Source organism: Petaurus breviceps, unplaced genomic scaffold, assembly GCF_028583685.1.
Source record: "Petaurus breviceps papuanus isolate PSGF00001 unplaced genomic scaffold, PetGlider_PUasm1.0 140, whole genome shotgun sequence".
In the NCBI taxonomy this organism is placed as follows: Eukaryota; Metazoa; Chordata; class Mammalia; order Diprotodontia; family Petauridae; genus Petaurus; species Petaurus breviceps.
Window position 1 is genome coordinate 2,159,158 of NW_027185698.1, and position 17,642 is coordinate 2,176,799.

The following is a 17,642-nucleotide window of genomic DNA, read 5'->3' on the forward strand; positions in this document are numbered from 1 at the left end:
TTCTATAGAGCCAAAATTTGCGTTCCTGAAACTTACCTATTGGTCTTAGTTTTAAAATTCAGTCAACCAAAATATTTAGTAAGCAACACTCCATTTTTCAAAAATTAAATCTCTTTCTACAGTTTGAAGTAAAGGGGTGCTAAAATGAAGGGTGAAGAACTGAATTCTAAAAAGGATTGTTTTTTTTTTTTTTCCCTCCAAACTATAGAGGGTAACATACATTATATCTTCTCTCTCAACCATATATTTATATAATATATACTATATCCAATACAGCATTACTATTAAAACAGTTTTGCTTTAAAAAGAAAATGCATTAATATCCCTCTGCAATCAAAACATTAATAAAATTCACATGAAAAACCTTAGATTATATATCTATATATTTCAGAAGAGCAAAATGTTAGAATTAAGCATTCTAAATCTTAAAGATTGCTAAAATGTGCACTAGCTTTTATATTTAAGTAGCACAGGCATTTTTCTTTATTTCTTTTTTTTTTTTTAAGCAATTGGGGTTAAGTAACTTGCTCAAGGTTACACGGCCAGTTATTTCTGGGTGTGGTGCTAAGTATCTGAGCCCGGATTTGATCCCAGGTCATCCCGACTCTGGGGCCAGTGCTCTTACTCACTGCGCCACCTGGCCACCCCTAAAGCACAGGCATTTTTCTATTGGCAAATCTTACCAACGAATTTATCGTTATTGGCTGACAAATATTTACTAATCACCTATTAATTGTAAAGTATTGTGTGGGAGAAATAGTTGTGCAAGACATAATACCTACACCCCAGAATCACTTTCTGATCACACAGAAGTCATTGTTTAGGATATATATATATATATATATATATATCAGTGTCACTTGAATTTTGTGAAAACCCACCATTCAATCATACCTGATTTATGGTCTTTTCCATTTGCACCAAGCCCAGATTTGGTAGTGTATTTTTAATAAAATCTACTATGGTTTCTAAGTTTTCATGTTGCAGAATCAAGGGTTTATGGCTTCCTAGTAGACTTAAAGCCACTTTAAATATGACCTCTGATCCCTGAAGAAAGATCATATCTGGGAAAACAGAAAAGGAGAAAGTTAAACCAAACCAGCTTCTGATGAAATAACATGCTGTTTTAAAAATCCACAATAGAAGCTTTTTTTTTTTTAGCTGAAAGGATTGATCCAACAGTCTACATTTTGCAGCAGGCTTGGAAAGATAAGCCCAAATTCTTTTAATTTCATTTTAACATATTTTAGATAAAATAGTGCGAGACGATTTTTGCAAACAAAAGGAAGATCAATATTAATAATTTTAAGGATACATATGCCTTAAGGAAACCAATGACAAAACAAAGGCCTAATATTCACCAACACACACATATAGTAAATATACTTACCTATGCCTATATATTTATAGCATATGTAAATATATTTATATATATATTACTATTTTTTGTAGTGGCAAAGAACTGATAACAAAGCAGATGCCCATTAACTGGAGAATAGATAAACAAATTGTGCTGCATGAATATAATGGAATATTACTATACTGTAAGAATACAAATGATGAATACAGAGAAGTACATGAAGATTTATATGAATTGATTCAAACTGAAGTAAGCAAAACCAGGAAATATATAAATATATAAATGATTATATAACAACAACAAAAATATATATGTAATGATTATACAATAATATATAATTGGGGCGGGGGGAACCTAACAGCAAAAGAATCAAAACTGAATGTTATAAAGTTATAATGAGCAAACTTGGTCACAAAGAAGAAGTAAGTACCTTTTCTTTGAAGGGGATGAGGAAGAACAGCAGGGAAGGGAAATGACTCTACGTATAGAACACTGCATATAATGTTAGAATTTTTCAATATGTTGGTTAGTTTTGCTGAACTTTTTTAATTATAAGAAATAGGTCTCTGGGAGGAGGAGGAGGAGGAGAAAGAGGAAGAAGGAATACATTAAGAAATGTGAGTTACATAAAAACATTGTATATGTGCATGTGTGTGGCTTGTTCTTTGTTCTCGAGGATTGTGGCATCAATAATTATGATGATAACCATGACTTGCAAGGAAATTGGATTTAAGTGAGGAAGGGCTGTGAAAAGTCACCAGCCTCACTTTGTCCTCTGGAGTCATCTGAATCCAGTGCCCGGATACAGATCAGTATGACTAGAGATGGCCAGGATACAGTGGGAGACCTTGGCCTTTTATAAAAAACAAGACATTAAAGAAAAATTACTTAGTAAAATACCTCTAAGCTATTTTTTGGAGATTTGGTGCTGTAGGTGCAAAGGAACATCAGGCAGAATACAATTTAGGGGCTTACTGTGGAATAATGCTTGTGCCCCCATTTATTTTAAAAAGTAAGGATGGAAAAAAGAAATGATACAATGTTTGTAAAACTCTGAGCTTTGGAAACAAAGCACTATGTATATGCCCACAAAGCAATACTATGAAAGAAAGACCTATAGACCTACCTGTGTTTAAAGTCCTTATCCTCCTGGTTAGGACATAACTACGTGGTTTTTTTTTGTTTTGTTTTGTTTTTTAAGTGAGGGGCTTCCTGGTAACCAAAAGGAATAGACTATATAGGATGCTTTCTTAGATTCTAAGTTTAGCCATAATTGTCTCTTCCATCAACCTGATTTTTTTTTATCTCTGCTGAGAAAACTGTCCACACGGAATCTCACTGACCAGTGGACCATGTCATGAATTCAAGACACTCTCAAATGTCTTTTAGACAACTTGTGGACCTAGGAGGTAGGTGCTATTGGATTCCCAAGGTAGAGAAAGATAAGGAAAAGATAGCCTTTGTTGTCCAGTAGAATTCTATCAACTTGAATGTATGCCAAGGGATTTCTGGGGATCTGCCAGTTTTTAACTGTTCATGGAAGAAATGGTTTAGATGACCTTCACTTTGAGCACGGATAAATTTGAAACTGGGAGCCAGGCTGGAAGCAGCACTACACAGCTGAGTTCATCATTACTACAAGTCAAGAAAGACCAATGTAGACCCAGCTGGCCTATCCCATAGGCTGTGGATGTCAAAAACCTTGGAGAATCCTACAGAAGTGAAGCAAAGAAGGTAAGTTAATCTATAATATGAAAAGAGTTGGGCTGCAAACTCAAAAAAGGGCAGCTTAGACTTTTCCCAAAAAGAGGTGCAATCAGAAGATTTCAACAGTGAATCACAGAATTCAATGGTTAGAAGGAACCTCAGTGGTCATCTAGTTCAGGCCATACATGAAAGGAACCTCCTTCCCACATGCCAACCCCCCATTACTGACTCTCTTCATGAAGACCTCCAAGGTGCGGGAATCTAAGCAAACCATTCTACTTTGAGATAGCTCTAATTGCGAGGAAGGTTTTCCTGACCATAGGTCTAAATTGGCCTGTTTGTAAATGCCACCCACTGCTCTTAATTCTGCTCCACTTTGACCAAAGAGAAAAAAATCTAGTCCCTTCAAATATCTGATTACAGTTATCATGTTCATCCTGAGTCTTCTCCAGGCTAAACATGGCCAGCTCCTTTTCCTTCAACCAATTTTCATATGACAGAATTAAGGGCCTTCACTATCACAGCTGTCTTCCTCTGGACACTCTTTATCAATGCCCTTCTTAACTACAGTGCCCAGAATTGAACACAACCGTCAAGACTGAGGTCAGATGAGAGCAGAGGCTATACTCCTCATAAAGCAACCAAAATCACAGTAGCTGCTTAGGTGACACATTATGCTGCTAACTCATACTGAGCTTGTTGTCTACCACCCACTCCAGATCTTTTCCAGATAAACTACTATCTATGCCCCTCTATCCAGTACATGGGAAGTTGGTATTTTGTACCCAAAGTAAAATTTTATATTGAATTTCATCATATTAGATTTGGCTTGATGCTCTAAAGTCTGTCAAGATCCTTTTAGGCTTGGATTCCATCACCTACTCTCGGTTATCTCTGCCAGTTTTGTGTATTCTGCAAATCTGAAGAGTCTTTATGTAAATGGTAGAAATGTTAGACATGGATCCCTACAGTACTCCCCTGGAGACCTTCAGACACAATGATACTATGCTACTGGGCCAATCTTCCCTAGCCTAATTATCCATGGTTGTCCATGGATGATTGATGATGAGAGCCAATGTATAATGAAGACCTATGAAAAATGAACTGGGATGAACATTCTGCTATTGGGAGAGCGGTCGAAGGTAGAGCAGTGACATTTACTAGTTTAAGGGAAAGGTCAGCACCCTGAATGTGTAGAATATACAAGCAGAGAAATTAGCACAAAGACCAACAGACAGGGCTCCAACATTGAACGTAGTGCTCAAGACAGCTGGGGCCCTGTCTGTTGGTCTTTGTGCTAATTTCTCTGTTTGTCTTTTCTATATTCATTTCTTCCTCTGTAATGAAAGCAGGATTGTTAACCCCTTTAAAGCCGTCCAGTTTTCCAAACTGTAGGGTCTGCTTCCTTAGTAGGGCAGGAGATTCTCTTGCAGAAAACAAAACAATGGCCAAAATTATTGGATGTTTTCAAGTATAACTCCCCTGTAAACATACTGATGTTTTTCAATGAAAACAAAGTCCAAATAAAAGTCAATAAAAGTGAGACTAAGGTGGTGAATTCACTCCCCCTGAAAGTTAAGGAAGCACAATCATTTAATGCGATATGTGAACAAACAAGATCAAATTTGAATTGCTGTGTGTTGAAGCGTGAGGTGGGCACAATCTGTCATTCTTTACAATCAGTGTGGGCTAATGACACAGTTGGGCTATGTCATGCTGCTTGCTACATTTGAATGTGGCATGCAATCTTGAAGTTAAATAATCTTTGTGTGGAAGGAAAAGTATTATAATATTTTAGATTCCTTTATGTTATTGACCTTGGTAAGTAGAATATAATAAGCTTGTTGTTTTTTTTTAAACAGCAACTTAAACAAAAATAATTCAAGGACAGTCATTACAGTCATTGATAATCATTTTAAATATTCAACAATTAAATTTGTGTATTGTTATAAAAATAGGAATAAGTTCTTAATTTTTCTTGAATAAGATACAATCTTACAAAAGTATTTGCACAGGCTGTTTTATAGATAGCGTGAAAGGGGAATAACCCTTTGATTATGCATATGTTGTTTATAAAGGTTTTGTTTTCCTTTTCTTCCACTGGGGAAAATGGAGGGAAAATAAGTGCTTATTAATTGAAAAACTAAGACTACCAACTATGACTTTAGCTCAGAAAAACTCAAGAGAGGAATAGTTCACTGGTGGAAATTCAACCAAGGGATAGGCTCCTGTTGCAAATCCTTTGCAGCTAGAGAAAATACAAAAAACAAATAAATAAAAATAAAACAGACCAGTACCACCCAATACCAAGTAGTTCGAAGAATAAGCAACCCGAGACTCAAAAGAATCTCAGAAAAAAAAAAATCAGGGCCTTGCAGAGATGATGTCAAACAACCAATGAGACCCATCAGTAAGTCAGAAGGAAGAGAGTGATGGAGAGTTGGAGAGGCGGGCACTGAAGAGAGTCTACTCACCCCACCCAAGACATGTGACACTAGATGATGGCTCAGACTGACAGGTTCTAGATCAGAGGCGCCCAAAACAATGGCCTACAAGGATTGTTTTCATTTGAATTTGACACCACTGATCTCAGTTACAACCATAATAAGGAAACTATGTTGGTACTTTTGACAGGGTGGGGAAGCCTACCTAGTTCTCCTCAGTCTTGGAGGGATTGTGGTCCATCTTGAGGGGAGTTAAGCTGAATCCCTTTTCCTGTCTGATTCCTCTCACGGTCCTGTTCCTGGCTTCTAGACTTCAAAATCCTGCCTCTCAATATCTTATCTTGGAACTTCCCTCAGCACCTGGGACTTTGTCTCCCTGAAATAGTCAACCATTCGTGGCTCTCAATTCCTTTTTAAGACCTGCCTTCTCCTGTTGGTGAATTCTTCCTGGGACGAGGTCTTCATTTTGTGAAGTGGCCCAGGGTGGTCTTCAAAACCATGCCCCCACGTTGGGCATTTTCCTTCCTTGGCCCCCACTTCCACTCCTTGCTTTTCAGTTCATTTTTGTGTGTTGTCTCCCCCCAATATTAGAATAATGTAAGCTCCTTGAGTGCAGGGGCCATCTTTCTTTTTGCCTGGATTTGTATCCCCAGGAGTTAGCATCGTGCCATAGTAACTTAAAATATTTATTTGATTTTCTGTTGTTTCCTTCCTTCCCTTCCTCTCAGACTGTGGAGGTCCCTCCCAAAGGTACAAAGGTCACCCACAGAACCTGTCTCAATAGGGAACGAAGACAGAGGAAATCACCGTGGGCCATGTGTGGACCCGAGGATACCCAGAGTATAGAACTTACATTGAAAGAGAGAGAGAAAGTGAGAGACAGACAGACAGAGAGAGAGAGAGAGAGAGAGAAGAGAGGAAGGAAAGGTGAATAGAGCACCGGCCCTGGAGTTAGGAGGACCTGAGTTCAAATCTGGGCTCAGACACTTGACACACTTACTAGCTGTGTAACTTTGGGCAAGTCACTTAACCCCAATTGCCCTCCAAAAAAGCAAAAAAAAAGAAGGAAGAAAGAAAGGAAGAAGGAAGGAAGGAAGAAAGAGAGAGAAAGAGAAAAAATTTAACTGAAAACATAACACTACAATACTTTCCTGAAGGTGGGACATTATTTCCTTCATATAGGAGATTCAGGCCTATGTAATAAGGCATGGTGCTAGATTTGGAGTCAGAGGGCCTAAGTTCCCAACACTTGCCACTGGATGAGTTTCTTAGTTGTTCTGGGTCCCAGTTGTCTGTCTGTTGCAATTGGTTAAGGGCTGGACTTTGATAACTTCTAAAGCCCCCTCCAATTCTAAATCTATGACCTTTTGATCTATCTACACCCAAGAAGTCCTTATGGTACCAGAAGTTTATGAAGAATATTTTTGAAAGTTTTGCTAGGGGATCCCAAATGTAAAATTATTTCACTGAAGGCAGATTATTTCATTAAAAAGAAATTCTGCTATTTATAATAGTAGTGGTACTCTTTTCCCCACTCACCATTAAAAAACAAGCCCTCAATTATTCTATTTGGAAATGTTCATTTTACGCATTTGGAGCATTGTTGAAGCAGGTATGGCAGGCATGTTTAGGTGGGGCAAGATTCTGGTTGTTTGGTGAAATCAGGGGTTTCAACAGGGTTTTCTTTCCATCTTTTTGCTTTTCCTCTTTTCCAACTGCAGACCAACCTGGCATTCATCTAGCAGGAAGTAAAGGTGGTGGCCCTGAATTCAGCCGACTTTACCACTTTGCAAACTATTTGGCAAGAACATGAGTTGGTTTTCCCAATAATCACTCAAGCTACATTGCTTTGGGGTCACTCTGCATCAATATTCTCTCTTAGAAACTCCCCTTGAGTTGAAAGTGGGATTTTCCAGCTGGGGAAAGATATAAAACTAAAAAGAGGATGAGAGAGTACATTTCTGTTTTACTTCTCTCACCACTTCAATTCTTCCCCTATTTGTTCCTCTTAAAAAGTTAAGATCCTATATCTGGAATACAATCACATTTGATTCTACAACCAGTGGGAATAAGGCAAAGGATAAAAATAACATTAGTCATAATCAGGCGAATCAAGGTTTTGGAAAAAAGGTCTCTGTAACATAAATCAAAAAATAGAGAACAATGAGCCAAAGATCTTCATTTTCCATATTGACAGTCTCTTTAAATGCCTCACTACAAATTTAAACAACTTTCATTTACCTCTCCCCTCTCTTCTACATGTTCCAAACGTCTTAGTGAACTTTTAAACTTTAATAGCTATATAACTAATCATAAATCTTACAACCAAGCACCAGTATCTTAAGGTAGGGAGGTTCGATGCATAGAGTATGGGACTTGGAATCAGCCAGAGCTTGGGCTCAAATTCTGCCTAACTCTGGGCAAATCACAACCTTGATGGGTTTCTGTTTCATCATCTGTGAAATGGGGATAACAAAAACACCTACCTCTCAGGGTTATTGGGGGGGGGGGGAGGGAAATCAAATGAGACCCACTACATAGTTCTTTGTAACGCCCCCCCCACCAAGTACTATATAAATGAGAGGTGCTTTGATTAGCAAGTTGGATCTAATTTTTAAAATTCTTTAACAGGAAGATGTGCACTATAGATGTAATTGTAACAACATCTGTTCTCCTATTCCACATATGGAAGCAGGCTAGTAAGCATTCAGTGGTGGCTAGGAGAGGCTGCTGACTGAGGATCAGGAAACATTACATGTGATTACCTGAAGTGAATGTGAGTGCTATAAAGATAGCAGGCAGCTGCCCGCTGAGGAAGCATACATTAATCCAAGGTGACCTATCCCATTCTGATGAAAGAGTGAGCCAAGCTGCCTGCATGCCTCAGAAATCTTTTACTTCCATATAAAACAGTGAATTGTTAACAAAGGCCTATTTGTTTTAAAAGCTTATCCAGTGCTAAAGTCTTGTAATGAAGTGGGCTATAGGCCAGAGGAGTACAATGTATAAATGGCAGGCTCTAAGACCAAAAAATCAAGCCATCCATAATCTTGGAACAGAATAAACATTGTTTCCTAAGCCTCTGCCCAAACTAAGTAAATAAGTGGTTTGGGAGAGCCCACCTTTGTTACAGGACCTACTTTAGAGTAGGACTGCCTTTTCTGAAGTGCTGAAAGTTGGGATAGACAGAGTAGAAAGGGTAGCTTTTTGTAATGTGATATCACAACTCAATACTGCCTTGTAGTTCACACATCCTGGCTATAAACCATGGTTTTAGTGAACTGGAGAATAATCCACTGAATACATAAGGAAAAAACCTGTGGGACTTAAAGGGATCTTAGATTTAGGGATCAGCTTCTTTATATATAATGTACTGGAAACTCCAAAACCCACCAGTGACCACATTATAGAGGGAGAAAAATGGAATGGTTTAGACTCCTGATCACCTCATCCTGATAGAGCAGGGGTTCTTCATTTTTTTTTGGTGTCATGGACCCTCTTTGGCAGTCTAGTTAAGGCTATGGACTCCTTAACAGAATGTTTTAAAATGCATAAAATAAAATACATGGGGTTACAAAGGAAGTCAATTCTATAGAAATAAAATTCTAATTTTTTTAAGTACAAAGAATTCAACTTAACCTTTATGACAGATTTAGTAAAATACCCAGTTATCCATTCTACAATCCAACACTGAAAGAATGTCTGGCACTTCTCAGGCAGATTTCTGTTTTGTTGTAAAACTTTTTACATATTCTTCATGAAGGTTAAGGGAAGAGTTCTTTTCCGGGAATCCTTTACAATCCAGGATGGCTGTGAGTAGCAGCCCTGCCTGGAGGCACAGAGGAGAACTAGATGACCTCTTGAAGCCTCTTCAAGCCCTTCCAGTCCCCTGATTCCATGAAACACCAAGACCTCTTTTGTTGGGTTTTCTCAGCAAGCCGAAGAATTCAATGCATGTACTGTTTCCAGACTAGTAGCATAACTCTTCTCCCTTTCCCATGGCTTCCCTCCACTCTCACAATCAATCAATAAACATTTATCAAGTGCCTACGATTTATCAAGGCACTGCACTGAGTGCTGGAATTACTTTGTTTGAAAACTACAATGAAAACTCAAGAAGAAAACTTAAGCAAAGTGAACTAAGGATCAGAGTATCATAGACAGAACTGGAAGGAACTTTAGAGGTCATCCAGTCCAACCTTCATTTTACAGTTGAGGAAACTGGGGCCTAGGGAGATGAAGTGATTTGCTCAAGAGTCAGGATTTGAACTGAGGTCCTTTGACTACAAACCTGGTACACTCTCCACTGTATCATATTGCCTCCAAACAAAGTAAAACAAGGGTCAAATAACAAGAAAATCTTAGACATGAAAGTTGTCAGTAGGGAAAAAGCAGAGTTGTAGAGGTCATAACTGACATGGCATTCCTGTAAAAGTCCGAGCCTATTCCCCTCATGTTTCCTATTTATTTTCCCATATTGTTGAATAAAAAGCCCATAAAAGTCCCTAGCCACAACTTCTTTAACAATGTACCAGTCTTTGGCTGGTTCTACTACACCCAGCTCATTTTTAATCATTCAAGAGAGAGGTGAACTAAATTTAATTTTGGAATAAAAGACCTGAAGAGGTGGCATCCCACGAGATTCAAGAGACAGGCTCTTTCTGTTAAGCCAAATGGGAAGCTTGCCAAAAGCCCTCACGGCTGAAATGAATAGTAATAAACATCCATTACTATTGTGTATGCCAATTAGCACGCCTACTTTAAATTAGGAAGTAAGCGATCTTTTGAAAACCCAGTAAAAGAATACACATACATGTCTACGACATGTTTTACACACATTCACATATATATATGTTCCCCCCTTTCCAGCCCAGGCAATACCTCCTCCCATCTATCATCTGAGTACCAACTTAGTTAAATTTAGAGAGTATTATTACCAATTTGATTGCAAAGTGATTAATTTTCAGCCAGAGGAACTCTTAAAGATCATCTACTAAAGTCAGACAGTGTATGCATCTCTAGAAAGGATACTCAAACATGAAAAGACAGATTCTTGAAACATTTCTGTGATGCAAAATTGCCCAAGCGATGTACCATGCATATGTGAAGAAAAAAGAATCTAAAAAATGACCATACCCACACCCCAATTCCAAAATTTTCACAATATTGGAGTTGAATCTGAATCTAACACTTTCTTGGTTGCCAAGTTACATAATAGGCTCTTGTATAATGTCATCATACAGAGATTTTAATAACTGAAATTTTGTTATGAACAGTAAAGATGAACTGGGGGGAAAAAAAGAAAAACAAATCATAGTCTAAAGTCACACTTTACCAATATGATAGTATGAGAAATAGTGCCTGCTCTCAGGGAGCTTATAGGATAGCTGAGGGAAAAACAGAACAATATAATTCAGTTATTGTATATCTAACAAAGTTACACTGCATAGTACTAACTATATAGGGGCAAAATGTTGTTCTGAATGGACTGTAATTGTCAGAGAAGGCTTCATGGAGAAAATGGAACTTGAATTAAACGACTTGAAAAGTTGGAGGGGAAAGTAAAGCCATTCCACACAGGCATACCATAAGTGAAGTTATAAACAGGAAAGAAACCAGCATGTGAAATTCAAGGATGGTTTAATATCAGAAAAACTGTTTATATAATTCATCATTTGAGCAAAAGGAAAAAATAACTGAAGACTCCATCATCAAATCATTAGATAAAGAAAAGGTCTTGAAAAACACAGCTTTCATTAAAGTAAAAAAATATATAGAACCAGAAGGCTCCTTCTTCAATATGATCAAAAGCATATGTTTCAAACTACATGCATATATATGTAAACTGAAAAGCAATAAAGGCATTAATATTTTAAAATAGTGTATAAAAGAGGAATAGCCATGTTCACTGATCCCATTTTTCAAAGTTTTAGAAATGTTAGTAATAGCAATAACAAGTGAAAATAAAATGAAAGACATAAGCATTGATAATGGAGAAGTTAAACTATCTATTTGGAGACATATGTCCCTAGAGGTAGTGGGACATAAGGTAAACCCACAAAATTATCTTCACTTCTATTCACTACAATAATCAGTTAGTTAATAAGCAATTATTAATGTGCCTATTATGTATCAAGCACTCTGCTCAGTGTTGAGGTCACAAAGAAAGGCAAAAGATACTCTTGAAAACAACAACATCAATAAAATATAATGTATCTGGAGAAAATTTGCCATAATATGCAAAAGACCAATGAACGCTATCAAAGTGACTTCATGGTAATTTTGAAAGAAATCAAGGAAGAACTCAAGAAATGGAAGGATATCCCCTGATGATGGCTAGGTGGCGCAAATATAGTATAAATCAATATTTTGAAAATTAATTTGCAAATTTTAATGCCATATCAATGTAAGACCAATAGGCTATTATATAGAATTAGCTGGAGTTACAACAAAATCCATCTGGAAAAGGAGACTAGCAAGAATATCAAGAAATTCCAAGAAAAAAAAAACTGGGGCAGGGGGACTAGCATTCTCAGATTGCAAAATGGACTATAAAGCAATAACTAAAAACTGTCTGGTCCTGGAAAAGGAACACAGAAATAGATCAATGGGAAGAAATAAAGAACCCAGAAATAGAATCAGCTGCATATACCAGGTTAGTGTTTACTAAACTCATGCTTAGAAATCACTGGGGAATGGAATCATTATTTAAATAGAAACTACCAGAAAAAACCAAGATAGCTGTATGGTCAAAAAAAGCGGAGGGGGGGGTTGGTTCCACACTTCACACAATTCTGCTTTTGATCCTCACCACCAGCAGAATTTTAGTTAAGTCACAACCTCCTAACACCACAGTTCTTTAAAAATGAGTGTGTGTATTGGGCGGGGGGGGGGGGGAGGGGGGGGAAGATTGGGAAAAATTTGCTTGCTAGATGGTTTTTGAAGGTCCCTTCTTCCAACTCTATATCTATGGGACTCTGATCCATATGCCACAATAAATTAACTGGACCAGAAATCTATTTTTTTTTAATCCTTAAAAAAAATGGAAGAAAAGAAAGCAGCTCAAGTGGAACTAAAGCTTGAAATGATAAGGAAACATTAAAATAAAGTTGGCTCTAGTTAGGAATATTATGAAGGTCAGGAAAGGGAAGATGGGCCCTGATGTGATAAAGGACATGGAAAAGTCAGGGTTCTGCTGCAATAATTTAAGCCTAAAGTGTTAAGGATCTACACAGTCCTAGACATCTCAAAGAATTAAAAAAAAAAAAACACTTCTGATAGGATGAAGGGGAAAAAATGGATGCACCAGGATTTCTAGTGTAGGGGGCAGAGAGGACATGACACATCATATATAATACACTGACAGATCTGGAAAAGACTAGAAAGGAAGAGGGTTTTACTTTGTTTTGTTGGGGGGGGGGCAGACACACACCTGGTTTTGGACATGTTGAATTAGAGGCTGCAGTGAAATGTCCTGGAGATATCTAGAAACAGGGGATGAGAGACAGAGATCTCAAAGTCTTCTACATTTTGGTGACAGGTGAAGATAGGAGAACAGGTATGGAGAGGTAAAGGGGGAGAGAAAGAGAGAGACAGAGAGGGAGAGAGGGGAGGGGAAAGAGAGAGAACACAGAAAGAGAGAGAGAGAGAGAGAGAAGAGATTAGAGCCTTACAGAATACCAATAGTCAAAGGAAAGTGGAGGAGATGATAGGAAAGACTGAAGAAAAGCAATCATAGGTGGGAAAAGAATCAAGATAGCCCAGTGTTCCAGAAGTCCACATGGGAAGGAAAGAGTTTTATGAAGGAGGGGGTCATCAATAATATTGAATGCTTCAGATTTGAGAAGATTAAGAAGTAAGAAAATACTGCCAGAAACAAGTGTCTCAATGAAGATAACGTGCTAATCTTAAGTCCTGTAGCAGTAACCAAAATGGCATACCCAGCATGGCTGCTAGCACAGGTTCTTAGATCTGCTTTACTAGGAAAGACATCTGTTTAAGGGGTCAACAATCTTTTTTTTGGTTTGTTTTTTTTAAAGCAATCAGGGTTAAGTAACTTGCTCAAGGTTACACGGCCAGTTATTATTTCTGGGTGTGGTGCTGAGTATCTGAGCCCGGATTTGATCCAGGTCATCCCGACACTGAAGCCGGTGCTCTTACTCGCTGAGCCACCTGGCCACCCCTAAGCAATTGGGGTTAAGTAACTTGCTCAAGGTTACACGGCCAGGTGTTTCTGGGTGGGTGCTAAGTGTTCGAGCCCGGGATTCGATCTCCAGGTCTTCTCAACACTGGAGCCCGGTGCTCTTACTCGCTGTGCTACCTGGCCGCCCCTCAACAATCTTTTTTAATAACATTCACTAGTTCAGGGGAAAAGTCAGCACCCTGAACTTCAAAGATAAGCAGAGAAATAAAGGTCAACAAATAGGGCTCTGACTGCCTGAATCAATTATCAATTACATACATCCCTGGATAGAGAGAGCCTTTATATCTGAGCAGTGGGGGAGCTCTGAACATATGGTCATTCGGGATCTCAACCAGAGAATCACAAGATCCTTGTCATAAGCAAGTCCCCAAAGCAAAATACCAACTCAGAGAATATATACACTTCTCAGAACCAGAGGACCTCACAACCCTCCTGACTCAGTGCCTAATTAGAAATTAAAATGTGTGAAAGCCTTCCTACAAGCCAGCCTTCCTACAAGCCAGCCTTCCTACAAGCCAGCCTCCCCTAAGCAAGCTTAATGGGCTGTACCTGAGGCCTATTAATAAAGGGGGAGGATCTTAAATCCCATTAACATTACTTTTTTTTTTTTTAAAGCAATTGGGGTTAAGTAACTTCCTCAAGGTTACAGGCCAATTTTTTTGTGTGTGTGGGTGTTAAGTATCTGAGGCCCAAACCGATCTCCCCACTCCAGGCCGGGGCTCTTACTCACTGAGCCACCTAGGCCCCCCCCCCCCCCCCAGTCCCTACTCTTGTAATAGGCTTATTAGGCTCACTGCTAAGTGCTGAAGACACAAAGAATGGGGGGTGGGGGGAAGGGGGGAATGGGAAATCATACAAACAACCCCAGTTCCTGTTCCCAAGGAACTCACAGTCTAAGGAGGTAATACAATATGCAAACAACTATGAACAAATGATATCTACAGGAAGGAAGGGGATTCATGTTAAGGAGGATCAGGAAAGCCTTCCTGTAGAAGGTGAGATTTTAGTTAGGACTTGAGGTAAGCCACGGAGGCAGCATAAATGAAAAAAGAGTGTACTAGGTATGGGAATCAGCCAGTAGAAATTCACATTCGCACCGTTTGAAAAAAATCAAGGAGGCCAGAGTCACTGAATCACAGAGTACATGGAGGGGAATAAAGGAGACTAAATAGGCAGGAAGGGGCCAGAGTGAGAAGGGCTTTAAAAGCCAGAGGGTTTTATATTTGATCCCAGAGGTGATATGGGACCACTGCAGTTTACTGAATTCGGGGATCATAATCAGGAAGATCTGCACTTTAGGAAAATCACTTTGACAGCTATAAGGAGGGACTCCCACTTCCAAGTGGGGAGAGACTTGGGGCAGGAAGGTTATTACAACAGTCCAGGAATGAGACTTGCACCAGAGTGGTGACAGGGTCAGAGAAAAGTATATGGCATGTGTTATGAAGGAAGAAATGCAGACATCCCTATTGTAGCTATTATTTCTTCTAATGAGATTTAATCTGTATTATTCCTAAATCCTTTTTGGAAGATGGAAAAATACAGAGCAGTTATCAGAAATGGCAGAGAGGGGAGTGTGTGTGTGAATTATAACAATGCATGGTACCCTGTCTAGTAGAATCTTAGGATTTTAGATAGGAATCACAGAATCATGGGATATCCTACCTTTATATAACATTTAAGTATAAAATCAAAACAAGAGTAGAGAGTGAGTGAATATCCCTATCTATAACAGAATCCCGATGATTCAGAAATAACTTTACAGAGACTCACCAAACACTCTGGCTACAAATCCTAATGGAAACTGTGAGGCAAACATGGTAAGAAACCAGGGGGCAGCGTAGAGACTAGGGCCAATCTCATGTTCTTCCAGGTGACTGTAGAGATCTCTGTGGTAATCATGAAGGAGTCTTGAGAGCTGGTACATCTGGATCTGTGGGAATGTACACATTGGAATACATTTGTAGCTACAGTACACATAGATTTATGAATTTATAAATATGTTTCATCTATTTGTGGGGAAACAAGATTGTTTTGTAATTAAATGCCTAATATTCAATCATTACAACTTCAAGTCCAGTTTGGACTGCAGAATTTACTCTCTGACCACATGAATGAATGGCATGGCACCCCATACTTCCCATCTCCCTGTGATTTCCCTGTATCATTAGACTAAGAAAATATATCATCTCTCTGCCTATCATAGGCATATTCTAAATGAGACTCCACTTACATAGTTCTACAAAAGCATCATTAAGCTATTGTAACCAATCGCCATCTTCCTGCCCAATAAGCAGCGCTGATGTACTGGTGTAACAGCAACCACACTGGCATCCCCAGGACGGATACTAACACAGGTTCTTAGATCTGCTTTACTAGGAAACATAGCTGTTCAAGGGGTTAACAATCTCTTTTTTTAAATTACATTCACTAGTTCAGGGGAAAAGTCAGAACCCTGAACTTTAGAGAAAATAAAAGCAGAAAAATAAAGACCAACAGACAGGGCTCTGACTGAATCAAGTATACACTTTACATACATCCCTCGAAAGAGTCTTTACATATGAGCAGCTGAGGAGCTCTGCAGAATCTCAACCAGGCAATCACAAGATCCTTTTTTTAAGTGAGCCCCCAAAGCAAAATACCAACTCAGAGTATATATCACCCTTTTTAGAGCCAGAAGTTATCATAACCCTGCTGACTCAGTACCTAATTAGAAATTAGCAAAAGGTGTGAAAGCCTTTCTACAAGTAAGCCTCCCTTAATTAATGGGCTCCACTGAGGCCTATTAATGACTGGAAAAGATCTTATATCCCATTAACATTACAACTGGCTAGAGGGCTGGCTTCAGAGGTGGAAATATCTGGGTTCAAGTCTTATCTCTAACACATACTAAGAGTGGGACCATAAGCAAATCAGTGAGCCTCCCTCAGAGCTCCAGGCATTCCTCAGATTACACATAGATATTCAAAAAATATACATAGTTAACATCTGTATAGCACTTAACTATATATTATATATCATATATATATAACTATATATTATATATGTAATACAAGATATATAATATATTTTGCTAGGAGCTGTTCTAAGTGTTTTAGGGTTATTATCTCATTTGATTCTCACAACAACCCTGGCAGGTAGATGTTATTATTGTCTACATTTTACAGATGAGGAAACTGAGACAAACAGAGGTTAGTGACTTGCCCTGGACCACACAACCATTAAGTGTCTGAGGCTGGATTGGAACTTAGATCCCCCTGACTCCAGGCTTGTGCCCTATCCATTACTCCTAGCTGTCTACAATTGCCAGACAAATTGGTAATCTGCACCGGAAGTTCACATTGGGAGTTCCCTATGTGAATGAAATAATAAGTACATACTAAATACTACCCCTAGAAAAAGAAACAAAAATAACCCAAAAGACCTAAAAGCTACAGCAAGTATCCCAACTGTTAAGATGGTTGAGACAACCCTAAATGTTTCTATGAAACTAACTGCCACCTCTAACTTCTTTTTTAAGGGAAGCTAGGTGGTACATTGGATAGAACACCAGGTCAGTAAAGAAAACCTGAGTTCAAGTCCAGCCTCAGACACTTAATAACTGTGATCCTGGGCAAGTCACTTAATTCTGTTTTCCTCAGTTTCCTCATCTGTAAAATGAGCTAGAGAAGGAAATAGTAAGTCACTCCAGTATCTTCACCAAAAAAATCCCAAATGGGGTCACAAAGAGTTGGACACAACTGAACAACAACTTTTTTACCTAATGTGTATTGGTGAAACCAAGTAATGATATGAGGCATGATAGCCTGTAGAAACATATACAGAGCTCTCCTAAAAAACACTCATTTCTACAATGAGGCCTAGCATTATCTCAAACCTCTCTCAAATCTCTTGTAACTACAGCACAGGCATTCCACTGTACCTTTTC

General features: G+C 38.6%; 1 protein-coding gene across 12 annotated transcripts in view; it reads right to left on the minus strand.

The window, feature by feature from the left end:
• The window catches only part of TBC1D1 (TBC1 domain family member 1), a 318,238-nt gene that overhangs the window by 21,479 nt on the left and 279,117 nt on the right, over positions 1–17,642 (minus strand). For all 12 annotated transcript variants that reach the window (XM_069068580.1, XM_069068572.1, XM_069068589.1 and 9 more), the window contains 2 exons: positions 15,488–15,647; positions 895–1,064 (listed from right to left, as the gene is read on the minus strand). In XM_069068580.1, the coding sequence (XP_068924681.1) occupies positions 895–1,064; positions 15,488–15,647 (330 nt within the window). The remainder of the gene's footprint in view (positions 1–894; positions 1,065–15,487; positions 15,648–17,642) is intronic.